The 27704-nt window shown below is 39.5% G+C and overlaps 1 protein-coding gene across 4 annotated transcripts in view; it reads left to right on the forward strand.

The window, feature by feature from the left end:
• Window positions 1-27704, forward strand: part of LOC131572783 (transmembrane and coiled-coil domain protein 3) — a 124569-nt gene that overhangs the window by 76106 nt on the left and 20759 nt on the right. The window contains exon 1 of one of the 4 annotated variants that reach the window (XM_058826130.1): window positions 9068-9203. The exons of the other annotated variants lie outside the window; for them this stretch is intronic. Within the exon in view, the coding sequence (XP_058682113.1) occupies window positions 9126-9203 (78 nt within the window). The 5' untranslated portion in view covers window positions 9068-9125. Of the gene's footprint in view, window positions 1-9067; window positions 9204-27704 lie in introns of those variants that run through there. 4 annotated transcript variants of the gene reach the window in all.

Here is a 27704-nt window from a genome sequence, read left to right on the forward strand (position 1 = left end):
ACACAATTAAGTATTTGTCAGCAAAGAATGTAATTGCATGATCAGCCTTAGTTTTTACTTCTGACGTCTGCTATGTTCTGCCTTCTGCCCTGAGGCATGATTCCCTGCCCACTTTCCTGAGTCAACACCACAGCTTGAGTAGATGTGCCAGTAGAAGATGAGCTAATAAAACTCAGACATGTGTATTTTCACGGTGTAATAATTTATTTTGTTTTGACAGAAATAGCTCTCACCTGGACCAGCTGTCAGAGCAGCTCACCATTGTTGAATCTAAATTACAAGCCAACTTTAAAGGATAAGATTCTAGACTAAACACAAGCATTAAAGATACATCTCTCTGTGGTGATAATACATAGTCAGGTAACAATACAGGCTACCAGCCATCAGTTCTACATACTAACTCTGAAGCTGTGTCAACCAAGCAATCAGCGGTTTTTGTTGCAGCTTAAATATATAGTCTGAATACTGTGCCCAAGTTACTGCCCATGGGCAGCTTGCATGGGTTGCTTCCACACTGACATCACCAACCGGCCAGTTCAGTGTAGCAAAATTGAACTGCTGAAAAATGGTGGGTTATTTTTGTGAAAACTTGTGGCAGAAATGAAAAATAATTTTTAGAAACATTTTCCTGTTAAGTTTTCAGACTGGGTAAGGTTTATGATATGATATCTCAAAGGACAGAAAATGTGGGAAAATATACTGTTTAGAAAAAAAGACAACCTTTCATTGTAAGAAATGCCAGATTGTGGTGAGAATGAAGAATAAATGAATATACTTGGTTGTTCTGTAGTTGTATCAGACCCCTGTGATTGAAATGCTGAAAATTTTTGGAATTGGTGAGGGTCAGATTGCAAAGTATGTTCCATGTGTTTGTGATACCACTTTTTTCTGAAGGGTTTGTCTTAATTTATGCAATAGGACTATGTAATGTGCTATGTTACTGTGTAGTAACTTTTGTGTGCCTGTGCCCTAGAACTCTTGATTACTATTGATGTATGCCTTGTTGCTTTTATGGTCTTTATGCTGCTGTTAGTTTATATATTGCACCAATACTTTTTACTGAGACTCCTCATTTACAAGTGTTTCAAAATCTACATGAAATAAAATGTGTTAGCGGAATGAACAAGCTGGAACATTAAATTTGTCCCCTTACAATACTAAAAATAAAGTTGTTGATAAGGCTTTGTATATGTGTGAGATATACACACACAAAAAAATAAATTTAAGGGAACCTTGTAAATGAACACTGGTAGGCCTATAACAGTTTTTTCCTCTCTTTGGATATATGAGTGTTTTTCTTTGAGATTCTTGCTGATAGCATCATGCCTTTATTCTGTCTGGGCTTGAAAATTCTGATACCTGTAAAATGGTTAGCCTGAGGTGGTTACAAAACAGAAGTGGGGGAGCTACTCATAGCTCAAGCAGAGGCAACTACTATGCAGCCCTCCATATCAAGCCAACCCAAACCCTGCTGCCAAAACTGGTTTTGTTTTGGTTTTTTTTTAAGGCAAGAAGAGGGACAGCTTCGTTTTTCAGTGCCAGCTGGTGATGAGTACATTGGTGGGCACTGAAAGGGAAGAGGGTTTCAGTTTATTCCATCCCCAGAGCAGCCTGTCTGCTGCAGGATGTCTTCTCCTGTCCTGTCAGGTCTGTGAACACTGAGGTTCTCTTTGCTTCTATTACCTTAGGATTGCTTTATGTATAGATGCTTCATCAAGATGCTGTAGCTGTATTGGTAAGGAAAAATAAATCCTGCCCTTCATACATATAATCCTAGGAAGAAAATATTGGTTACAGTTATGCTGGCAGTTGATGCTATGATAAAGGCATTAATTTTGTTCCAGAAAATTGCATGGCTATATAGCAGAATAGGAATTTTTATTGAGAAATGTTGTGTCTTTGATGTTCTGTTTTCTAGTGATTTCATGCTGTAACATTTTCCAGTAATGGAAGTTCAGGGGAAACTCCCCCTAAAATACTAGGACTCTAGCTGTGTTGATACAGTTGATACAAGTTTCCAAAAATATTGCAAAATAAGCTGCTGTGTATATATTCCTGCTAAACTCAGGTCCCAAGGATAAGAAAATGGTGCTGTGGTATGTGGTATCTCATATAATTCATTGGTTGTAAAAGAATGAAGCAGAAGACTTCAACCTGTCAGAAACTGTTCCCCAAATTTTGTAATGAATAATACCTTACTAAATAATGATTTTAAATGTCCCAAAGAATCATTATGAATATTGTTTAAAAAACACATTTATTTGTGGGGTTTTTTTCTGCTTAAATATCTTATAGACTATTCTGAAGCATCTAATAACACCCAGACAGTTAAAAATAACAGTCATGTTATACCTTATGGCTGGCCTCTGGTCAAATAGCTTCATGTCTAAATTCACTAAATCTAAATTCCAATCTAAAACATGATTCCAATACTCAAAATTGTATAGTCATGTGCAGAAACTAAAGCATATAGGTGTTGCAGTTTTAATATTGTTAAGAATTAATATTAACATGCAAGAAGTTATAAAGCTCTGCTCCTGTCTTTGGAACAGTAGTAGTGAGTGGATCTGCTGTGGAGCATGCAGAAATATGTTATAAAGGCCTTGCATATTGAAGCTATTGGCAAGACTTTGATCAATGGACCTGTATCTTTGCCATAAAAAACATTATAATATGAAAGTAAAATGTAATATCTGTTAGCAATAAAAATAGAAAAAGGAAGCAAATACAGCAAATACTTTATTCATTGAAAGCTGTCCTGTAAAATTATATAGTAATAACCCAGAAGTGGCTTCCTGACATATTACTATATTTAGATATGTAAAGGGAGTGTGTTGCTGGATAGTTATTAGAAAATGGTTGATACCCATGTACTTAGCATAATAGAAATATCTATGCTATGCTTTGGGGTTTTTTGTTGGCAATTTCTTGCCCTTAAAGTATTTGTTGTTAAAATCAGGCATGTGGAAAATTTCCACAGTTAGATGAATTGTAGGTGATTATCTTTTACATTAGTAAGGGAATTTGAGCTTCATGTCTCTGTAACTTGCATCTCTGTAGATAGTCACTGTAATAGAACTCAAAGGCGTATGTTGCAACAACTCTCACCAGGACAAGGTGTAGGATTACTTGTATAATGATTAATTTTTCTGTCCTCTCATAACCCATCTGTGTTTTCTGGTTGACTGGCAAGAGAGTCCTAATTCTGCATTTGACATTGTCAATTCATATGGAAATAATTGATGTCGCACATTTAGCATGACATAAATTATACAGAGCCACCACCATGCAATGTACTTCATAGATAAATAAAATTGACAGGTTCCTATCCAGCACCGTCTGCTATCTCTGTGTGCAGCCCTCAGCCACAGACTGAGCTGGGATTCTGTGCAGCTATGGCCATAGAGCAGTAGGGTGAAAGCTGTAGTGTATTACCTTACAGAGCCTTTAGAAGCTCAGATGTCAGCTACCCAGCTACATGCCACCTCAGAGGGATTGCAGGCACTGCTGCTCACAGAGTGGGTTAGGGTGGCACATTCCAAGAGCAATTCTAATGCTCATGGGCTATGTCTAGTGTGCTTGTTTTAATTTGAGAATAAAAAATGTTGCCCTGATATAACTACCAGAATATGAAGTAATAGGAGATTCAGGCTGTTTGTCTTCTGGCAACAGCCTGAATGGTTTGGATGCAAGTTCATATTTGTGTTTTGGAAGGGGGTACACCTTTATGTGCCAGCAGGCTGCAGCTGTTGGTCCTGCATGCCTTGTGACAATGTCAAAGTGCTGATTTGGAATAAAGAGGCTGTATACATTCATTCTCAGGCAGCCACAAATCACATACTATGAGGCAGAAGAAAATTTTTAAGTTGATGAGCAGCAACCATTCATGTTGCTAGAGGGAGAATTCTCCACTTGCCTCTGCAACATGGACTGTCTTTAATGTAAATAGCTGTGCTCCAGGTGAGTTCTTATGTATACAAAACAGTTGGCATTTCAGTCTGCTAGAAACGTGGCTCTTATTCACACATTTGAAATGCAAAACACTGCCACCATCCTGTAGGTACTGTTTGCACTATTGCTGTCACTCAGCAGCAGCAGTGAGGAATTATGTACCTCAACTTTCCTAGGTTGTATGAGAATGATGAAAGGCCTTGAAATTGCCTCTCATCACACAGCAAGGGACGCACAATAGTATGCAGGGGAAAGGAAAAGGAAGGAGAATTTCTGTTACCCTGAACTGGCATTTTTCACCTGCTTTTCTATACTTCACTCCCTATAAGTGCATTTCACTAATACATGAAAGTTTTGTTTTGCAGTTTTTTACTGTGTGGAAAAAGCATACTCACAGAGTGTCCAGAGCTATTCTATTGTGAAAGCACATAAAACATTTCTTAATCAGGAAAGGACAGGGGAGGAGAGGGGTTGATTTAAAATTTTAGTTTGATATCTGAATGATTATAAACATCTTCTGAATCCTTGTCACAGCTTGGCAATACAATCTGCAAGTCTTAGCGTGATCCCATGGTAGTTTGTGCTGGGTACAAATAAGCAGAATATCTCCTTTGCTGTGGATGTGAAAGGCTCATGCTTTGGCAGAGGAATTGAGAACTGTGACAATGCACTCAGGGCTAACTGCAAGACCAGTGCCACTCGGCACTATGCCACGTGCCTTCAGACTTGGAAATGACTAACAGTCTCTTTTCACGTAGACCCTTTCCCTAGAGGCTGGTTGATGAAACCTTTTGGAAAAAGATTTGGAGGACAAGTTAAAAAGTCTCTCAAAAGGAGCCCCAGCATCCTGTTTAGAGTACAGATGTTACCATTATGAGAAAAGGGACTTTCGTCTTCTTCCTGATTGTATCTTTGCCAACATACCTTTGACATCAGATATTTAATTTGTCCCCCTGAACATCAGAACACAATATTTAATAATAGCACATTTAATTCTGGAGGAGCTCAAGGTTCTACACAATGAGAAAGACATGCTGTGCTTCTCCTTTTACAGATAGGGTAGAAGTCCAAAGAAGTAAAGTAAATTGCCAAGATCAATTCATAATAAAACTGGAAAGAGAATGGGGCCAAACCTTGAGCCAGCCTCCAAATGAAAGTTTCCATGTTTTACACCTCTATAAAGATTTGTTTGGAGTTTTTTTTGTTACTTCCCAGTGTGGGTGCATGACACCATCTAGGAGAGTGCATTGTGTGGGAGCTGGGTTTTGTTAGGCAATCCCACAAGTGCACTGGCACGTCTGCTCCCTCTGTGGCCTCTGCGTAAGTCAGTATGGAAAATTTATGGCTTGCAGGTGGAAGTGCTGTGTCTGCTGTGCAAGTATTACACATGGTCATGGGACAAAAAATGGATGGCAAAGATGCAGTTCCTGAAGGGAAGAGTGAGACAGGAATCATCTCTAGAAAGCTCAGGCTCCAGCTGACAGGCTTCCTTTGGACAGTGCCTCTGCTGCACCTCCAGAGATTTGATTTTCTTAAAACATGGCGATACAGGCAAACGCAATATTGATGTCTGTCCCTCTGAAAATCAAATACAGTGGTGAATACTACTCTTGTGCAATGATCTTAAGTCTAATTAGACCTAACAGGTATCATTCTTTAAAAGATCACTTTAAAAAGATAGGCAAAATAATGTAAATACCAAGAGTTAAGCATTGTGGATCATGCCAGCATGCTGACATGAGGGAAAGGACTGGAAAAGAATGGGTACTGTCAGCTGGGCACTAAGTGAGGGATTTTGAGGTATTTGACCTTTAAAACTGGCAGAATGGGTGGCCAAAACGATTTAACATTTTATCATTCATTTAAGACATAGAAATTAATTTAAAAAATAATTTCTGGGAAGAACAAAGGATAAGAGAATGAATCTATGGACTACTATTTCTGTCTATGTCACTGTGAGTCCAGCCTCATGCTCCTGCCTCTATCTGGAAGAATTTACTTCAGTGGAGTTAAGGTTCAGTTGAGAGCAGGTGCAGTGTGTGGGAAGTACATTTATTTAAACTCTTGTGGGCTTTTGAAAATAACAGTGAGAGAAGTACCCAGTGAAGCTCTCAGTAGTACTGTGCTGTGCAGTATTCTGCCACGTTCAGGGTGTCATGTCTCTGTTTTGGAGTGAGGAAGGAGAGCTGTACAAACCAGCTGTGTATGCAAGAGGAGGGCAGATGGTCTTTGTTCAAGCCAAATGAAATGCATTCTGTAAATGTGCCATAGGATAAGAACAAGCTCCAGCTCAGGAAGGACCTAGTGGCACATATGTGAGAAGGAAAGATAGAGGGGGAAAAGAGCAGCCTTTGGTCAGAGAATTGCATTGCACCACAGTTTGTCATAAATGCTGAAGATGCAGATGATTTAAGTCCAAATATGAAAAGAACCATTTCTTTATATGTGGCAGTTGTCATCAAAATTACAATGGCTTCTAATTCAGCTCGTGTGGAAGGACTCTCCTGACCTGTGGGACAGATGCCTCTGCCCAAGCACCTATTTCTCCTCTGCTCTAACTTGCAGCAGTTGTTCCTAATTGACTGGCCTGCTGTCCCGTGGTCACAGCTCCTTCAGGAGCAGCCCAGTGCCAGGGCTTGCACTGCTGGCACAGGAGCTGGGAGCTGTTGTTTGTGGTATGCACCACTGAGAGCAGTGCCCAAGCAACAGATCTACAGGCTTGGTTGGAAGGTGTGACTCATGCAGCACTGGGGTCTTACAAGATCAGCTATATTATGTTCTCTTCTTAGAGGCTACATTAGGACAGAGCTTTCTTTGTAAATATAGTAGTATGTATGTTGATACTACCTCTAAATATATATTGCATATTCCTGCCTCTTTTTATCTGGAAGAGAAGTTTCACCATTTTGTGGCTAGTCTGCTGGTGCTATTTAAATAAGACTGATATGTAAATAAAACTCTTAAACTTTTGAATAAAGTATGATTTATAATAAGTCTTCTATGACTAAAACATCAAGCAGTCGCCGTGTTTTATGTGTCCCTATTCCAACTGCTTACCCTTTCTATGCTTTGATCAACTGCATCTGGCAAGTCTTAAAAAAAAGTTTCTGAGGAAATAAGGGTGTTTCATCCTAGGTGCTGAAAACCACACATTCCTGTTTGGAAATGTGCAATTATTTCTTCAGTGAAAACCCCAAGCCCCACAGAATTTGGCTATTTAATTTTTTACTCACCTTTACCTCCAGAGTTCCTTACCCTCTGGCACATGAATTAATGTTCATGTCTGAGCTGAAGGACTGAAAAAACAGTTTCCATTTCTGTTCTGGTTTTGGGTTTTTTTTCCCCCCAGCAGCCTTTTAACTTCAGCTAACTCATTCAGCTTCATAAGAGGTATAGGAAGGGTGGCAAGTCACCATCTGTGTGCAGTATCTAGTGTTAGCTTGGTACTTTGAATACTGCTTTAGGAAAATAGTCGTTCCTTTAAACCCACTCATTGTTTACTTTGGGGTAACTTTGTTAAAACTGGTGTTACAGTTGAAGAAGAAACACCTGCCAAGAAGGTGAGGTATAGTATTTCTTTTTATTTTAGAATTCCAGGTCTTTCATTTATGAAGACCTCATTTCATATGAAGACCTTCATTTTAGTTGAAAACACCAAGGAGGATCTTATGTCAGATAATTAACCTCTGACAGTAGATATCTTGGAACATATGATTCCAATAAAAAAAACCAAACAAATGGTGACAGGGTAATATTTTTTAAAGCTGCAAGGTCCTCCTAGGATAGTTAGCTATGTTGATATTTAAGTATGTTTATATACCCACATGCCTTGGGACTGTTGTCTCCAACTAGAGAAGAAAAGCAGTGTGATTTGTGCATGAGCATGATAACAACTGTACTTAAAAGGTGAAGTCCTGTTACTCTTACAAGGGAGTTGGCCTGAAGGAACTCAAGATTTCCTTGTGTAATAATTAGAGGTGGTAACTCAACTAGCCTGTTTTTTTCCAAAAGGAAAAGAAGTACATTTCCTCTACAACTTAGTGATTATAAAACAATATCTCCACTTTTCAGTGGGTTAAAATGTGTTAAGTGTCACTTAAATGCATTCCTCACTATAGAAAGTCTGCGAATGAATGTGAAAATCAGTCAGAAACTCCACTCAACTCCTAGGAATTTAAATACATTGGCATGTACCTGCCTGGCCTGCCCTGGAAAACAAGTTTTCCTTGAGTGTTCTGAAGTATCACTTGAAGCTCCCCTGGGCAAGATCTTGAAGGATCTATCTCACATCTGTAGAATGACGAAAACGGGGCTGAATTGGTTGCTGTGCTCCACTGACCACTTTGGAAAATGCAAGCCCTAATTACTTAGTTGGTTTGACAGAATGTTTATAACATTTTATTGTGAAAACCTCTAGGTATCAAGGGCTTTCAAGCAGCAGTACTCAGTTCTGTCCAGGGTACCTTACGCTACCGAGGTCAAAACCTTACAAGTGTGTCTGCCCAAAACTGACAACACAATACTTCTGGTTTCTTCCTTTCTTTCCCCTTTGGACTTCTGAACCTTTAGAATATGCTGTGCTTTGTGAGGTTTCACTGTAGCCACACGGTCTAGGTTTGTTTTAAGGCGAGTGGAGATTGCTTGCTTGCTTGATTGATTGATTGTAACTCCCTCCAATACCTGGATCGGACCCAAACCAGCGGCGGTCAGCAGGAGGAACTGTCATCCCTCTGTCCAGCCATTCCTCTGGGAGATCATCGTGTCCCGGCTCCTGCTGTCCTCTCAGACACGACGGCCTTGAAAATAAAACACACGAAGGGACGTCTGGCCCATTCCCTCTGGCTAAGCTCTCTCCCCGCTTCGTCCCGTCTCGGGCGTCCTTCCTTTTTGGAAGCAGGGGCACCCCAGCCGCGGCGCCCTCAGGGTCCGTGCGGCGGGACCCGGAGCGCCGAGGGGCCGATCCGGGTGTGTGCGGGCTGGGGAGCGGCCGCGCCGCGGGCGGGGCCGTGCGGGCGGGGCGTGCCCGGCGCTCCCGAGCGGCGGCCGCGATCCCGATCCCGCTCCCGATCCTGCTCAGTCCCGCGGCCGCGGGGCTGGTGCTTGGGCGGCCCTGGGCGGCACCGCGCCCGGCGCGGGGCAGCAGCAGCAGCACAAGCACAAGCATAAGCATAAGCATGCCGGGCAGCGACACGGCGCTCGCCGTGGACAGGACGTACTCGGACCCGGAGCGGCACCGGCGCCGCAAGACCAGGGTAAGGCGTGTGAGAGCAGGCGGCCCGCGGGGGCTGCCCGGGCCATTTGGGTGCTGAGCTCTGACAGGCAGCCGCCAACCTGCAGCACGTTCCCCGTGAGGTCTCCGCGTTTGCTAGGCTGTCGATCTAAAGGGAAGGTTTTCTCCTACGTGATTCTTTCACGTTCGTACTCTGAACGCTTTGTGGTACAGGAAAATGAAGTGAGGCTTGATATTGACTTCATAGAAACCAATGTTCGAGGAATCCCCTCAATCGAAACTAGAGGGATACAAGTATAATAGAACACTTACTCACCAGAGTCAACAGCGCCGATGATTTAATGCCATGACTCTGTCTCGATCACAGTGGTGAATACTAGGGTTTGGTTCTGTTTCTCAAGGTTTGTGTAATAAACTTCGGAACAGGTGATTGTATCTGGCAGCAGAGAATTGTTATGGTTCCTTTTATGAAGTTAAAAGAGGGCTGTGTCAGGAATGGAACTTGACGGAAAAAGTACAGCAGTGTGTTTCTAGAGATAAAGTAAGAATATATTATATATCTATGATGTATGGCTTTATGAAATCGTTTTTATTTTCCTGGCAAGTTCATCTTTCTTTATGTTTAGTTCATATGATATATATATAAACGTAAACATGTATAGGCAAAGCTTGTGATCCTTTCATGTGTTTAGTGGCTTTTATGATAAGTGTTCTGTTGATGAAGGCACTTTGCTTTTTACTTTAAAATTCTTACCTAAATGCTCAGCTCAAAGACGTGTAAAAAAAGTGGCCCTTTCTTCCCAGGCACTACAGGAAAGGAAAAATGAGGTTGCTCTAGCTGACTTGGGATATTGGCAGAAATACTATTTTCTTTGCTGAGATCTTGGGTCTGACAACAAATTAACTTTATGGTTTGAGAAGTGTAAGGATCAACTATTTGTGAGGGAAGATCTTTTTTAGGGGTTGACTCAGGTAAAGGTTTTGGAGTTTGGAGATTTTCTTTTCCTGTACTGTGCATTAACAGTATTCTCCATCTCTCCAGCCCATTAATTGACAGTGATGATGAAAAGGAGTTGGTGTGATTCAGATTGCTTCAGAATAATGAAATGTTTTAAAACTGCATAACTTACCCATTTGTAGCATTACTACTAAAGCTCTTCACACTATAAAATGGACACACATGCTAGTCATATTGGAGTTAACAATCTTATGCATTTCCTTTATTCTTTTCTGTTGAAAGTTAACTGATTAGTTTCTCCTTCACTGATCTTGCTGTAGTGTACTAGTGTACTACCTACCTAAGTGTGGCCATGGAGAAAAGTTGCGTATCTTCATAATTTTGGGCATATTTAAGGGTTAAACTCTACTCTGTCATTAGTTGATTTGCTTGAGAGTGTAAAGCATTATGGCTAATGCTGTGTTGCTTATTGTACTTGCGTATTGACAATTTAAAAAAAATAATCTCATGTTTTAATTTTATAAAAGCATTGGTCTGCTGTCTGATTTTGGAATGTTTTTTAATCAGAATTAGTGTCATCTTCCCTTCCTGTGACCATGAGGACTAAAAATACAACTCTGTACAAGTTTAGAGTTGTATGTAATTGTGATGCTCCAGGGTTTGTGCTTTACAAGTTGTGTCAGATATCACAGAACTTGTAGTATAATTGCTAGGTATGGTAACAGCATGATGTATGTTCCAGGTGATGGTAAGACCTTGTATTAAATCTATTTGTACTTAGTCTAGACAAATTGAAATTTTTCCTGAGTAAATTGCCTGGATAACTTCAACATTTATTTCTCTTACTGGCTAGCCATAGGGGTAGAAATGGTCACGCACTGGAGCAGCAAGAACTGGCAGTATTATGTAAAAAAAAGGCAAGAAATTATAATGCTGTTTTTTATTTAGACTGAATAAAAATCATCAAAGCAGCTGAAGTTAAAGCTGCCATTCCCAAATATGGATGGAAAAGAACAATGCACTGCACGAACACAACAATACAGAGGTGGTAGGGGAGTTCTCAAGAGCCTGAGTAGACTAGGGAGACCTGCTGTGTGAAGAATGCTTTGGAGCTGGATTTGGTACCAGCGTAGGATATAAGTAAGGTGAGATCCATTTAATAAAGTCTGGGGAAAAGAGAGGTGTCAAAGTAGAGGCTGGATCTTCTAGTCTGTATAACATAGGGTAGAGTCCAGTTTTCAGGTGGGTGGATTTTAAAGGAATTCTCCAGCCTATAGGTTACTGTATGTGTCTTTCAAGCCCATCTAAGGATTTTCTTTATGAGACAGCGACACCATTTTTCTGGACAGGTAAAATGACAGTTCTAAATGTGCTGCTGTATATACTGTAGGAAGGCATCATTAAATTCAGTTTGCAGAAGTGCTAGAACAATTTGCTGTGAATATACCCTTTGGAGTTTGTAAATGCTAGAGTCTGAGGGGATTTAGACATTTTTCCTGCAGCCAAAAAGCTTCTTCAGTGTACAGCAACAGGTCTGTTTAATGCCTTCTCCTTTGAGGCCATTGGAAGTATAAGATATTGTGGGTTTTGCTAATAACTCTCCACAAGTCACCTTTTGTGTGAAAGTCCAGCCCAGTGGCTGGAAGAGAGAAAATACTTTATTGAAGTACAGCTGAGGTATTCTTAACTTAGGAAAGTCACTGCTGCTGCTGAAGGCCAAATATTTTGAGGGAGAGGCTGTTCTCTCTTCTTGGATATTCTTTTCCTCAGATGAATCTCAAGAGAGTCCAGCTATGCTGTGTATGGCAGTACTAAGTGGGGCATGAAACCACTATTACTTGGAGTGTAGTGGAATTAGTGCCTTACAGCTGTGCTTTTACGTGGTGGGTATAGATTTATAGCTATGTGGTTGCCTTAGTTGTGGAAAATCATCCATCTCCAGATTTAAGAGGGGTGCTAATCTGGGAGATTTGCCAATAGTACCTGCTCATTGTAATCTGGATTACTGCAAATTGCTCCAGTGGTGCTGGTAGAATCCATGGACAATGCAGCCATGTAAAATGTTTCTGGTCCTTTCTGCTAATGGCAGTTGCTGCAGCTTCACTGTGCTTAACTTCAGCTACTAGCTGATTCCTGCAACACTTCAAATACAAATCTTTGAAAAACATTCAAAATCAGGATGTAAGATATGAAGTAGGACAAGATTTGGGAACAGGAGTTGTATTTTTAGTTGTCATGAACAAAGTACTGCTCTTGCTGGAATGTAGCTTGCATGATAGTTCAAAAAGGGTCATAGTGCTTTCTTCAGGGATTTGGTTTTGCAGTAAGCATTGTGGAAGATTAGCGTGTTCAGATCCTGGCTACACTGTATTTCTTGCTCAGTAAATCCCTGCAGAGGTCTATGTAATTGCAATAGTTAACATTCCTCATACTCAAACTAGCCTGGCTATGCTAACCTATGCCTTGCTGTTTTGACTTTTGCTTCAAGAGCACTGTGTCAGGACTGCCTTTCAAGGCTCTATAAGGGTCTATTAAAGCTCTCTTTTTTAATCTGCTGATCAGGACATTGCTCTTTACTCTTGATGTCTTACCCATTACTGAACAAGAATCCTTCATATTTTATCAGGACTATAAATTTATATGTATGGCTTTGGAAGAGAAAAATCTTTTTCCAGTACAGCTAAAGCACAAATTCCTTTACTGCATCTCATCTGAAGTCCATGTAGAAGTCTGCTTGCTTTTAACAAGTACCAGATGCATTAGAGAGAGACACAGGAAGTCCCAGTTGATTTCTTGGACATTGGAGCCTATTCAGAACTTTCTCTGTATTAGTGGAAAACATACTTAGAATAGTAAGAATCCTTCTTATTTTTAAAACAAACACAAAAACATTACCTAGAATAGGTGGAGTTTATTTAAAAATTAATAGAGAAGCTTAATTTCAATCTTCTTGTTCTTTCAGCCTTAGTGAGACTAGCAGCAGAATCATTAGTTTTTTGGATTATTTAATTCTCATGTTTTCACATATAAAAGATTTACGCTGTAAAAAATGCCAAACAAAACAAACAGAAATTCACTTGCTTTCTATTGATGAAAAAACATTCTGTGGAATGCCTCTTCTCATTTTCCATATCTATCTTATGATCCCTCCCATTCATCTTGTCTACAATCAAGGCAGACTTTAATAATCACTGCTCATACTGTGTCTTTCTAAGCCTCTAATCGCTTTCATCATCTGTCCTTGAATTCCCTTTATTTCTAACAATCTTTAGTAGGTTTAGAGGAAATGACATAAAGGAACCTAAAAGGATTAAAAACAAACAAATAAAACCCCCAAACAGAATACCCCACCAAAGCAAACAAATCGAACAACAAAACACACCAAGTCTAACAAAAACAAAAAACCACTCCACCCACAGTTTTAGGAGACAGGAGATTTAATCTCCTGGTGTTCTTTTAAATACACTGTGGAACACATGCCTGTTCTGGGCTCCTGTAACCAAACCTCCCAATATTTTGTGCTCTAAGAGCTTACACACACTTTTCCCGACAGTTCCCTCATGTTTGGACATAAGACAAAAATAATCTGATGAGACTATTTTGCTAGGACCTCCAAGCTTTGGTTTTAAATCCACAGTGTAATTAGAGATGTGTGAAACCTGTTGAAGAGTTGCCTGCATGACCAAGGGTATTGAAAATAAGAGAAAGAAGCCATAATTCTAATATTAACCCAAAAAGACTGACTAGTTTGTTAGAACTGAATAAAAGCCTGGCTTGTTCATTTAAAAAGTGAACTATTGATTATTTTGTCTGTTTAGAGCTGTTTAAAAAACTATTTACTTTTTTATTCCCTAGTGCCAGAAAGGAATATTAGGAAGGGTCCAAAGTTGGTATCTTTTTTTTTTTTAGTTTTGGGATTAAATACAACTAAAAGCTAAAAAGCAAGGTTAGGTAAAATGAAACAAAAGGGGAAGTTGTTTCTGTACAGCTTAAGTTAGCATTGTGGTACTCCCCTGATCCTGGTAGGTGAACATCTTTGGTAGACTTGTAGGTTATAAAGGTTACGTTCTCACACAATTCATCTTTTCCCTAACCCAAGAAGACAGTTTTAAGCAATAAGTAGAATGGGGGGATACATCCTCTTTTTAATGTTTAAACTGATTTTATGTTTGGAATCTTTTTACTTAGTCCTTTCATAATTTTTGGTTTTCACCAGGAAAATTCACATCTCTGAAGACTGTAGAGTCTTCTTTCCTTTGCTGTGCTGTTGATCCATCCTGTATTGATTACAGGACTGGGGAATTCTTATCACCTTTTAAATGTTAGGTATAGGTATAAAAAAAAGTCACTGGGACAAAATTGCCAGCCTTCTGATTTGCTTTCCTTTGGAAGGACGTGCAATTGTTCTTCTGTCAAATTGCCAGCAGTGATGCTGGGGGATGGCAAGAGCTCTAGATCCCTGCCTTGCTTATTGTCATCATCTCCATAGGTAAGGCTTTCTCTAGGCACCACCGTGCACAAGGTCTGCACAGAGGCTGAGCCTTCAAGGTTTTGGTGGATTTGACATCTAATCTTGTCCAAGCTAAAAAGATTCCCACTGCACATTGTCCCATTTTGGTTCTTTTGGGAACATTAACAAGTGTGCAGCTTTCATCTTCACCCCCACAGTAAGTATGACTTTGGTAAAGACTTGTGTGGGAGATGAATTTTTGTGTAGCACTAGGGAATGGTGGAACATAAATTCTCCCTTTTCTCTTATGTGTCCAGGTGGAGAAACTTCACAAAAGAGCATTGCAGAATTTACTACTGAAAGTTTTCTGATCTTCCCTTAGTCTGAAAGAGGGAGGATTAATATGCAAAGCCAAAAATTAACCTGCTGATCTAAAGCCTTCACATACAAGACCAAGTATGTACTGGAATGCCTTGAACCTTACCAGACGCTCAGCAAATGAAAACTCCACTAAAATATTTTTTTAATAACATCATACATAATCTAAGCTTTAATTTAGGGACAAGGAGACTGGAGGGGTGTCTCTACCGGATAATGTATAAAGAAGACCTAAAAATTGTGACCTGTGATGATGTTACTGTGGAAAGCTGAAATGAGGCCTTTTGTTTTCAAAAAAAAATTACAGAAAAGCTTAATATTGAGAGCTTGCTCACTTCATTATTGTTCTGTTTAGGGGTTGCAACTGGATAAAATTTCAGAGGGCAGAAGTTTCAGAAACCACTGGTATTAATATTTTTTTGCTTACCTCTGTATTGGACAGTGTATTTCAATGGACCTTTGATATAAAGTATTTAGCATCAATTCGTGATAATTCTCAGTTAACCTTTGCTATAGTAGGCATCTTTTCTTCTGCTTTTCCTTTGTGTGCAGCTTAGGTAACAGTTGCCTTCCTTTGTAAATATTTGTTTCAGTATCTCTGGATGAAGTAGTTATGCTAGGGATGTGAAGAATTGACATTCTGCTATTGAATTAAAATGAAAATGTGATTCAGGTAGTGCTGAATTAATTGGAAACTTTTGATTAACATCAGGGGCATATGGAACAAATCTGAGATGAATTAGAACAGACTTATGGAAACTTTTCTATATAAGTGTTCTTTACAGGATGGAAGATGCTGCTTCCAGTTGATATTAAACCAGGATAGCGTAGGTAGGTTTTTAAGTTTGTTTTTGCTTAGTAAATAAATGGTCTTGTAGTGGGTTTAGCTAAAAATGTATGGAAGCCTATTTAGTTTCCTGGCAAAGATTGTGATAAAAAGAACAGCCACAGTGTGTTCATCTAAGGACAGCAGCAATTAAACACTCTAATTCACTCTAATTATCAATGTAATGTGATTTTTTGTTGTTGTTTTTTGTTTGTTTTTGTTTTGTTTTTTTTTGCTAAAGTTAATAGAAATATGGCTTTCAAAGAGGCTGTGACGTGACTGGCTTCTCAAGCACTAAGCAAGATTTTTTTTTTTTAATTGACTTGCTCCTCCTGTTTAAAGCAAGCCTTTACAGTTGAAGATGAAGCATTATGATGAAAGTTGATGTTTTAAAGATAGGGAGGATGGCAATGCTCTGGAGTTAGTTTATGTATAAGAAGAGGTGTTGATTTTAGGAAAAGCACTAAATAGAGCTAGTGGAAGTACAAGACTTCCATTCTTAAATAAACAAACCAAACCTGATATTGCCTGCTGCCACCTAAAAAGCAAGTAACACAGCTTACAGGAAATATGAAGAGTCAGGGTTTTGGGGTCTTGGGATTATTAAATATAAGGGAATTTCTAAGTGGGCTTTAAGTGATAGACTACAATAATTACTCTTGCAAGAAGAGAAGCCTTGTTAGCGTAAGTTGATGTGGCAGGTTTCTCTGGTTTTGCAGCATTCGCTCCCTTTATTCCAAGTTATTCCAGTACATGTAATACAGAAATTAGAATTCAGCTAGTGCTCATTGTTCAAATACAAAATGATATAAATATGCAGAAAATGTGCTGCTTTATACCAGCATGTCTGTACAGGTGAGTGATGTACAAAGATCAAACTGACAGGGCAATTACAACTGACTCTTAACATTTATCAAATTCAGGGCAGTACAGCTTAGTGGCATACTGTACTTTGGGTGTGCTGAGGACTTGCTAAGATTCACTGCTTCACCCTCACTTCCTAGGAAATTAATTCATATGAAGTGGGAGCTGGCTGCGGGACTCCAATGGCTATTGACTGAGTTTTGGATTATTGTAGACAAGAAGCTTTGGTTGAAGCTTGCAAAGACAGGTGGAAGCTTTGGAACCTAGTAGGATCAAACCCAGTACTAGTCTGAAAGAGACATTATAGTGTTAGAAGAATTAAATTAATAGGTCAGGTGTGAGGACCTTTCTTACCCAAGACCAAAGACTTGACTGTTCACTCATTCATGGCTGCTTCTCTAGTCTGCAGCACTGCAGGGTGCTGCCTTCACCCTGACAGCTTTCCTCAAGCTGCTCAGAGCTGTCTTGTGCCAAGTCCATTAGGGACACCCAGCCTGGGGCTCCTTCACCCTCCCTGAGGTCGATCTGTGCTTACAGATCCTGCACCTGGCCCAGGGCCGTGCTCCCTCACTCGCTGTACTGGGGCTGAGGGGCAGGGGAAGTGTGGGTGTGACTGGGCAGCTCTCAGCAGCTTTGGACATGTTCAGGGCAATAGCAAGGAATGGAGAGATAGCAGGGAAACATGATGAAGGGAGGAACAGAGGTGGGATTTCATGTGCTCAGCCTAAAATGGAGTCACTGCCCAGAACAGAGCCCTCTCCAAAGGCCAGGTGTCATTTTCTTTTTCCTCTTCTTAGGTCACACAGATGACTTCAAAATGTTTCAGTATTTGGTATTACTGCAGCTACTGATACACGTGCATAATATGGGATTGTGTGGCTCTTCCTATGTTAGGAATCCTAGTTTTACTAGAGCTTTTGGTGGGAGTAACATAATCCTATGTCGTGGTTGTCCCTGGTATGTTTTGTCAGAACAGTAAAGTATTTCTTCACTTTATCAGGTTTCTAATTTCTTTCTTCTCCCATCCCTGCCATATCCAGGGAAAGAGGCTATCTTTTTTCATTCTCCTCTCTTGCCATACCTTAGGGAAGAAATCTGGCTACATCTTGTCACCCATATCCAATCCTTTTTTGGAGCAAATTAGAGTTTCACCTTGATGAAAAAAAGAAGAATTACAGCCTTCTCCTAAAATAAGAGTTAAAAGGATATCTTGGTTGTCTCTTTTAAAGCCAGATAGTAAATGTCAGCAGGCTGATTCAAGCTGCCAGGATTCTGGTCTGCTAAAATGAGTCCACAGAAGGTTTACAGCAAGTTTGCCATACTCTTATGTTGTAGTTCTGATCAGCTTTCTGTGCAGATCTCTACAATGGAACTCTTTCTTCACATGTGAATTGATGCGATGGGTGACTGAGGCCCATGTGATACATGGCATCATCACAAGCAGGTGTTGCTGGTTCTGGTGAGGGCCTGTGATCTGTACAAGGGTTATGCTCCTGTCACTTGCAGATGGTTTGGATTTAGTGGGCTTTTGTACCAGAGGCATGGGAAGGCTGGGGATGAGAGAGAGAGAGAGAGCAAAAGCATTTATAAACAAGACCAGAGAAAGATTTGAGAAAAGGGTAATAGTGAAGACAGTGAAAAGTTTGATGATCAGTGAGATCTTCTGCTCTGGTTGCCAATAGTTGTATGAAGAAATCCTGAGACTGCATTTGTTGGCTCTTGCCTATTTTGTTCCCATAAACTGTATGCATGTGGTTATTAGTAATTTGTCTTGGGAAGTACGAAGGAGCATTACTGCCTGTAAGAGGTAGATGCTTATTGCTACTCGTAAAAGGAAATGTGTCATTATCAGGTTATTCCTTTGTGTCTTTCCAGTGTTAACTCCTATGTTATCCTCTCTCTAGTGCAAAAAGAGATCCTATTGAGAAAAACTTCTGTTGCTGATATTTAAAAAACTGGTTTCAATGCTTTTCTGTCTGAGGGACATCACTGTGTCTTGCAGCATAAATTTAATTTAAAAAATTGTGCACCCATAGGGTTTTTTTTTCCTCCAAGGAACTATTTTTCATGCATTATAGAACTAGATGTGTGTACTGAATATCTAGACATCTGTGCCAAATTACTCTTGAGTGGGACTTTAGGCTCTTTTTATTAGGCAGAAAAGCAAAAGAACTTTCTGGCTCTCCCTCTTACATAGTGCATTCTTAATATTACTGATTTTTCATTTCACTTATGCATAATTGTTTAGGAAAACTTAAAAAAAAAGCCAACACTGTCTTTTTGCCAGCTTTGCCATTATGCAAAAAAATCATTGGTCTCTGCTCAGAAATTTGGCAGTACAGGATGTTACCTTTCCCTTTCCCATTGCTTTTTTATGTATAAAGGAAGAAAGGTGAAAAAAATACTGATATGTGATTTGGAAAAAATGAGATGGCTCTTAAATTTACCTTATTGCAAGGATGCAAGGATGTCTGATTTTAGGAAAAGAAAAGCCTATGATTGTTTTGTAGACTCCCTGATAAGATACTATATATATATAAGATATTATATATATTAAATGACTTTAAAATATCGCTGTTGTGGCTTAACCCCAGGCAGCCACTTGTTCACTCCTCCTCCAGTTGGACTGGGGAGAGAACTGGAAAGGTAAAGAAAGCTGGAAAACTCATGGGTTGAGGTAAAGACAGTCCAATAGGGAAAGCAAAAGCTGCCCACAGGCAAAATAGAGCAAGGAATTAATTCACTGCTTCCAGTTGACAGACAGGTGTGCAACCATCTTCAGGAGAGCAGAGCCCTACCAGTTACTTGGGAAGACAAATGCCATCCCTCTGAATGTCTCCCCTCTTCAGCCTTCTTCCCCGTCTTTAGATAGTGAGTATGATGCCATGTGGAATGGAATATCCCTGTGGTCAGCTGGGGACAGCTGTCCTTGCTGTGTCTCCTTCCAATTTCTTGTGCAACCCCAGCCTCATTGCCAGTGCAAAAAGCAGAAAAGGCCTTGGCTCTGTGTAAGCCCTGCTCAGCAATAACAAAAACATCTCCACATTATCGACCCTGTGTTCAGCACAAATCCAAAACACAGCCCCATACCAGCCAACTGGGAAGAAAATTACCCCAGCCAAAACCAGCGCAGTTACATAGAGTTAAATTCACTTTATTTATATCCTTTGCACATTGCAATTGCCTTAATTTCTATTTCTAAGAGGAAATTTTTCTCTCTGATTTCATCTAGTATAATTTGCTAATTTTAGAGCTGTGAACTCCTCATGGTTTAGTAAGACAAAATTTTAATAGCTGTGTCTGAATTCTTATTTAAAATTTATCACTGTGTATTTCTATCTAGGGCCAAATACGTTGCTTATGATGTGGCTGTTTTGGTGACTAGCAGTCTGATGGACTGATAAATACATCCTTTAGTGAAGATAGGGTTAGTGAATTGAAAATGGAAAGAAATTCTCCTTCCAGTATGATTTTGATCAGTCTCATAATATACTGAACCATTGTATCAGTGGTTTAGGGTTGCAGAGCACCTTGGAAATATTTTATTTGAACTGAGCTTCTGAAATTCCAATGTAAGGAGCAGTGAACTTCCCATTTTACTAGCCAACACATGAAGCCATAACTTTAATAACTGTAATAATTACTCTTTGCTAAATTTGGGGAAGCTTTGATTTTAGAGTGTAATGCCTCATAACATTCACTGTTGTTATTAACATATTATCAAGATCCAGTTCTGAGGCTTCTGTGATAAACTTGCATTGCTCTCTAAATGTTTTTTATTCCTGAAGAAGATGGGTCTCCCTGTTGTCATTATCTTTGCAACAGCAATAAGATTTAGGAGACTGTCATGTTAACAAAGGTACAAAGCGTCGTCCACTCAACAGCTCATTTCCAAACGTAAAAACCCCTTGGCATTTTCACAACAGATGTGCTTGTTTTTTATGTATGGTGAATGCTCAGAAGTATTCCTTAGGCTAACACTATGCTCAGCTTTCTACTGCCAGCACTGCAAGCACCATAGGCAATTCAATTTATGAGACTTCTGGCTAAAATCATGCAAGAGTAGAGTCCATTTAGCCACTGAAATACTAACATTTTGAATAAAAATAATGAATACATGTTACTATTGTAATACACACTGGTCATTAAATCCCAAAAGAGGATATGTCCTGAGCCAGTACCAATGTGGTAGCTCATAGGTGAACAATTACTAACAGTGACTTCCTAATCTTCACAGCCCTTATCTCTGTTCTACCAATTTTGTCCTTTCATAATGATGTTGATAAATTACAATAGCTGTAAAAATTTGCCCAGAGATGGAAAATTGCGGGGACTGGTATGAAATGTAGGTCCCAAAGAAAAAGGAAAAGAACAGCATTCTACATATTTCACGTGGTATAATTTAGCAATATTTTTTTCCCACAAACAAAATATTGGAGGAAAAGATTAGTCAGATTTTCTGAGATAAATACAGTATTCATCCTTCCTTTCTGTTTGTGCTCATTTTTGTAAAACAAAAATAAAAGTTGCATAGAAATAAAATATGGAAAGGATATAATTATTTTATATCGTAATGTATATCACGTATGTGCCAATAACAAGGAGGAGCAGTTGGGTATAGAAGAGATAGATCTAACTGCAGGTAAAGAGAATAAATGGAGATAAAATTTTTATTCATGGTTATTTTCAAATTACTTTCCAAACCTGAGGAACAGCAAAAACACACTACTCCTTTGTAAAGGAAGCCTATTAAGTTTATGAATGTAATTCAATGTTAGGAGGAAGGAATTTCCTTTAAGTCCTTTGTTTCTCTCCTGGAAATTTTTTTTACGTGTTTCCTGAGGCTTTTTTATCATTCAGATTTTTTTAAGTGAATTATATTCTGCCTAGTAAATATGACAGGAGAGTAGGGGCTTCAATGGTTATGAGCCCAGACATGTTGTGAAAATTATATTCATGTGTTCTCACCAGGCACCTCTCCATTCCCATAGGGAGTGGAAGTCAGAGACAATTTTCCTGTTATCCACTGTCTGGCATGCCCGTCCATCAGCAGGCAGACAGTTTATGATTATCCAGAGAATATGCTTTCTTACCCATTTGTTGGGCCAGAAAGGTTTTGTGAGGGACACTATTGAAGTTGAAGCCATTATAAAGGACAATTAAGAGCACTGGAGCAAGCAGAAAATACTCTATAGTGTTTTAGGGGCATAAAAGAATCTGAGGGTGAAGTGAGGAGATCTGAGAAGGTGCTGCTGGTGTTGTTGCTTTAAGAAATAAATCCAAGGGCCATATGTTACCACATTCCATTGTTTTTGCTGAACTAATGTTTCTGCGGGATTGTGAGGGATTACAGGAGACTGTCCCTGCCTCTTCTTTAGCAATTCACATGTGTCCAAGGGACTACAGCAATTGCTCTATTCTGCTGTTCAGGCTGGGCTAAGGCTCAGGTCTCTAAGTGGTGCCTAATCAGCCACTGACCAGGTGTAATGTGTGCCCTCTGATCACAGAATCATAGATTGGCTTGGTTTGGAAGGGACCTTGAAGATCACCTACTTCCAACCCTCCTGCCATGGGCAGGGAATCTTTCACTAGCCCAGGTTGCTCAATGCCCTGTGCAGCCTGGCCTTGAAGTGCCTGATAGGGTCTCTGTCTGTGCCATGGAGCTCTGGCACAAAAGACAGCTTTACACTCTAATTTGAATGAAACTTCCATATCATCAAGGTAGTGATGAATTGACAAAAATATATTAATGGTGAAAACTTTATTAATGATCTTCCCAAAGTGCATGGGTGAAGGTGTTCTAGCACCCTTAATGTCTCCTACTGCAGTGTAGAAAGAAAGAGCATTCCTTAGGAATATTGGGAAGGCAGTTTTGATATGAATATAATATCCCAACCAACTCTTGTGCTCTTAGCAGCAAACAGGTGGCCAGAGAAAGCACTGTGAAAGCACTCTAGGTGCCTTCAGAATGAGACAGTGTGCCTTTGGGAAGGCATAACGTGTCAAGTGAAGAAGCGGATATTGACAGCAGAGCACTTTGTTCTGGTGTGATGCTTGGTGTTACTCAAAGTGCTTCCTGCCACAATTGATGTGCAGAATTAATCCTGTATCCACTCCATTTTGATGTGCCTCTTTTCTTACCAAGTCATTGCTCTCTTCATTGAGAACACGAGGATTAGTTCCTTTTTTTTTCCTTTTTATTTTTGTCCCTTTTTTTTGTATTTTTGACCATTTTCATGGTTGCATTTCTTATTTGAAACTAAAACCTTAGTCTTTAGTTTTAAACAATTGCTGGTCTTCATTTTCTCCATCCATGTTTCATGAGCTAATTTAAGAATCACAGAAGACTAGAGTTAACTAAATTTGGGCAAATGTTTCATCTTGTAGGGGGATAAATGGAAAATTCTTGTCAATCTATATTTTAAATTCTCTATCCAAGAATACATTGTATTCATTGCTGCCTAGTGATTTGTTTGATTTGGGCTTTTTTTTTTCTGGCAGTAGATGCACTTAATTCTGTTTGACAGTGTTTCAGTGTCTTTAGTTGCACAGTATAGTGATGTTCTTGATAATTTTTTTGAGAATCTGGATTCGTCCATGCTGGTGAACACAAATAGCAATTGATGTTGGTCAAATATTTGAAATCACTTTTTGCACTGCTTAGCTGCTGCCACACGGTGTGGAAGAATGGCCTTTACTGAAGTAACTCTGGTTGCTGCTTCTGAAACTCTTGATCTAGAGGTCTTGGCAGAGATCTGGAGTTTTCATTCCTGTGCATGACATTAATACTTCATTTTCATGACCACTGAAACAAGAAAATCATGACCTTCATAAAAAATAAAAAAATTTGCTTTTTTTTTTTTTTAATGGATTGTTGTGTGGTATCTTACCAAATATTAGGTGTTTTAATGGCTTGCCTATACTTCGTGCATTTTCAATTAAAAAAATAAAATACAACTTAATACATATTGGACTTTGTTGCATACAAGGCTGGATACTGCAGGTAATTTTTTAGCTGTGGTTCATTTTTTGCTTGCCAGAGTTTAGACTTTCATATTAAGATTCATAACCAGAAGAACCGAAGCTGCAGATGAATAAGGAACATTTTTTTTGAGAATTTTCCTATTAACTTTTCCAATACATAGCAGGCTTGTCCAATAAGATGTACCAAAGGATGTAACCTATATTGTGCAGTTACTTACTGTGCTCTGTCTAGTTGATGAAAATCTCTTTCATGAGTATATTTAATAGAAAAAGAAAATCAGTAGAGTCATAAAAGAAAGTGAAGTGTTCAACCAGAACAGTTAAAATTGTTGTAACCAACAGCTCAAGTTCTTAAATGTCTGGATATACCCAGAGAATCTCAGCAGTTGCAGGCTCTCATGGCTTGATTTCAAACTAGTCAAACTGGCCATCACCTCTCTTCAGTGCTAAATTATTCAGGCATATAAAGCAGTTCAGTCTACCATGGTTTTAGAGGTAACTAGATGGTATTGGTTCTGTTATGTGTTTGCTGAAGATGTAAGAACAACGTATGGAAAGCAGGTTGTGGCTGCAGTCCATTTAAATGCTCTAGTTTGCATGCAGGACTGTTTTCCAGGTTATTGTCAATATTAAGTAGTTATAGATGTTTTTTGGATAAGCTCCATTCAGATCATGCCTGGTGGAAAATTACAGAAAGTTGCTCTTTTAATGGGAGAGATGTGTGGCTTTGACACTGCTGATAAATAATGTATGGAAAAAATTAATTTTTTGCAGGAATAGGACAAAAACTAGACTTAACATGTCATGGAAGTGCTGTAGCATAAGTAAGCTGCTGCTGAATTAAAGGAAAGGAGACTGTTGGACTTGAGTATTCTGTACCATCTTCTTTGCTGAGCTCCATGGGAACCTGCATTTCTGAAGTGTGGAAACTGACTGAGGCCTCTGTCCCTCCTGAGGCTGGTTGACCCCAGCACCGTATGGGATCAGGGCAGCAAGTTCACTGCTGAAGAATAAAAAAAAGCAGGCCCAAGGATACAAGGCAACATGCTAGTGTGCCCTCCTGCGTTTCTTCAAAACACATCTGGAGTGTGAGGACGGCTTTCCCCTTCCTGGGGCATGTCCTTGCTGTCTTACTATCTTTTGTAATCTCTCCACAAATCTCAGGGTCCAGGGGCCCTAATTCTTCTGGAGAAGCAGAGGAATGTCATTGTCTTAGCTGTCAGTTTTGTGGTTGGCATGTCTGCCTTGAAGCTGTGAGTTTGGATGTATCTTCAGCTGAAGAGAACCTAGAATCCAACTGTTCATTTCTTGATGGACAATCTTGGCTGATAAGTAAACCTACTTCTCCCGTGCCTTTTGCACATGTAATTCATCTGTGATTAAGTATTTCTTCTCCACTGATTTCTGCAGTGAAGTTAGGATACATTTTGCATCTGAATTGATTGACCTGGTGAGAGATTGTGGTACCAGTGCCCTCATTAGTGGACTATTATGGAGTCATTGCAAAGGAATCTCTGGAGGAAAGGAACAAATTATTCAGGAACACACATTTTAAAGTATGTGAAATAGAGGAAAAATAAATCAGGAAATGACTAAATGCATCTCACTTGGCCAAGTGACATTTATTTTAGTACAAAGTCTTCAGACTACCTGTGGTAGTTCTCTTGTAGGTTGTTTAGAATCATGGCTCTGTTTCAATCAGCTAAAAATGCTTTTGAAGTATGACTTACCATCTTTCCAATCTTTGTTATTTGAGTGTCACAAAAGAGAGACAAAAAAAAGATGTTGGTAATTTTTTTCATTATGTAAGTATCACAGGCCTTTAATTTATTCTATCAACTTCTGTAAACCTAAAAACAAGTTAAACGTTTGGCCAAAAAAGGAGGGAAGTATATTTTATAGTACAATTGCAATAATGTCCCTGTCCCTCAGTGTCTATAGCATGGTGCAGTGGTAACTTAAAGCAGATGCTGTTTTTGCTTGACAGGCAAGTGGCAGCCTGGATAGCCTCAAAAGTAGATTGTGTCTGATAATAATTTAGCACTTAAGCTTTCGGTACTGGCCTGTGTTTGGGTTTTGTTTTGGTTTTATATATGATCCCTTTCATACTTTTATGTGTTTCTGAGAAGCAAAGGCACAGACACAAGAGCTTAGAGAGGAAAGTTTCTTCCAGGCTTGTGAGGATTGCTGAGTGGCAGAGCTTGTTACACAGCTTTTGGAGGTGCTTGTTCTGTTTTTGCATTGGCTCATATTCCTGCAGCTGCATTGCATTGCTGCAGTTAACTTGCTGTTAGACTCCTGGAGCTGCTCTTCCTTTCCTTGTAAAGTTGTGTAACCTAAAGAGTGTCTTTGCATTTGATAAGACATCTTTTGAGAGACTAATAATGACCTACTAGAAAGATTGTGCACAGATAGGGAGATTATTTTCTTCAAATTTCCCGATGTCAATGGATACTGATATGATTTACAGGAAGTTGTACCACTAGTGAGAAATTACATGGTTCTGCTAGAACATTAGATCCTAGCTTCAAAACCCCTTATCTTTGAGAAAAATCTAAATTGAGGCAAGAAATTTTTGGGAGTAAGTAGATTGTACAGAAGTTGTGAGTGAGGGGAAGGTACTCACCTATTACAAGGTATGTTAATAGAAAAGTGAGAGGGAAGCAGTTGAAGAGAAGGAGCTGAGAACTGAAGAGTTCACAAAAAAGTAGAGAGTTAGAGGAAGGGAGGGAAAGGGTAAGGGGAAACCTGAACTCATGTGAGGCAACAACTCACATGAGCTTCTGCTCACATGAATAAAATTCAAAACCTTTTGTTTAGCCAATAAGCTGTGATTTGAAGCAAAGTCCCTGTATGTGGCATCCTCCGATCCTTCAAGAAGGATCATAACAGGTCCTACAGTGTCCTCCCTGATCTTAACCCTTAGAAAAATTTGGGTGAAGCCTTCCTGCTTCACCCAAAATAGTGACTAGTTGAGCTTTCACCTATCAAAGTGGCTACCATCATCACTCATGGATGCCAGCCGTGTCATGCATAAGATACAGTGAAGACATAAGAGCCTAGGTTATGATTTTTAGGTAGCAGAATCATTATGTGCAAGGTGTTAGATTCCTGTGGTATCAGACTGGGGATGAAATTTCACCTGAAGTGGCTGCAGTAGCTATGTGGTATCTAAATGTAAACACAGATCAAGTATCTGTGGTTGTCAAAGACACACTGCTTACTTTGACCCATCATGAGTCCTTGGATGCTTCAACATGGAAGAAGTTGTGGAACTTGCTATTCTGTGGACAGGTGATCGCAAAGTCTTCATTTTAAGAATTTATGCTGATTTGGACTCTCTCCCCACCCTCAAAGCACATTCAGAAGGAAACACTGACCAAAAGGGAAATAAGTAAATCATGTTCTAATACTCAGAACTCATAATTGGTTTGAAGTAACAATGTGATTATTAGATTTTGTTATTTCATCTCTAGCTCATATTGCCTGTCCATGTGTCTACATGCTTTGGGGGTGGGGAGAAAGTCAGTTTTCTGTGGAACAGATCATTGAATACACCTGGCATGATTATCTCAATGCAGGCTTTGAGACGGTTTGTCACTGGAGCTTCTCTTGCAAATAGTAGAGTTTTACTAGGATTTACCTTTTTGCAGCACAGAAGTACAACTCAAATCATTGTGCCAGAGACAGGTATCTAGAACTACCAGTTATAACTTTTAAATTCCACTGGGAACTATGTTAACTCTTCAAAAGGAGATAATGGACTCAAAATACCCCAACTCTGAAAATACTACTCTAAAAATATTTTGACCTTGCTAGACTTGCTCACTGTAATACTGGCAGGCTGCCAAGTCTGTGGGAGTGATTTTATGTGCATTCATATGTAGTAGTCTGTTAGAAGACCAGTCTGTTGGTGAATCTACTGAATCCCTTGCATTGTCTTTGAGTTACACTGTGAGATTTTGTCTGACGGCAAGACAACTGCTTGTAGCTGAGTCTCAGCATTCAAGGCAGTAACATAATTTCCCTGGTTGTTGCTATGTACAAGGAAACTATAAACCTT

This window comes from Poecile atricapillus, chromosome Z, assembly GCF_030490865.1.
Source record: "Poecile atricapillus isolate bPoeAtr1 chromosome Z, bPoeAtr1.hap1, whole genome shotgun sequence".
In the NCBI taxonomy this organism is placed as follows: Eukaryota; Metazoa; Chordata; class Aves; order Passeriformes; family Paridae; genus Poecile; species Poecile atricapillus.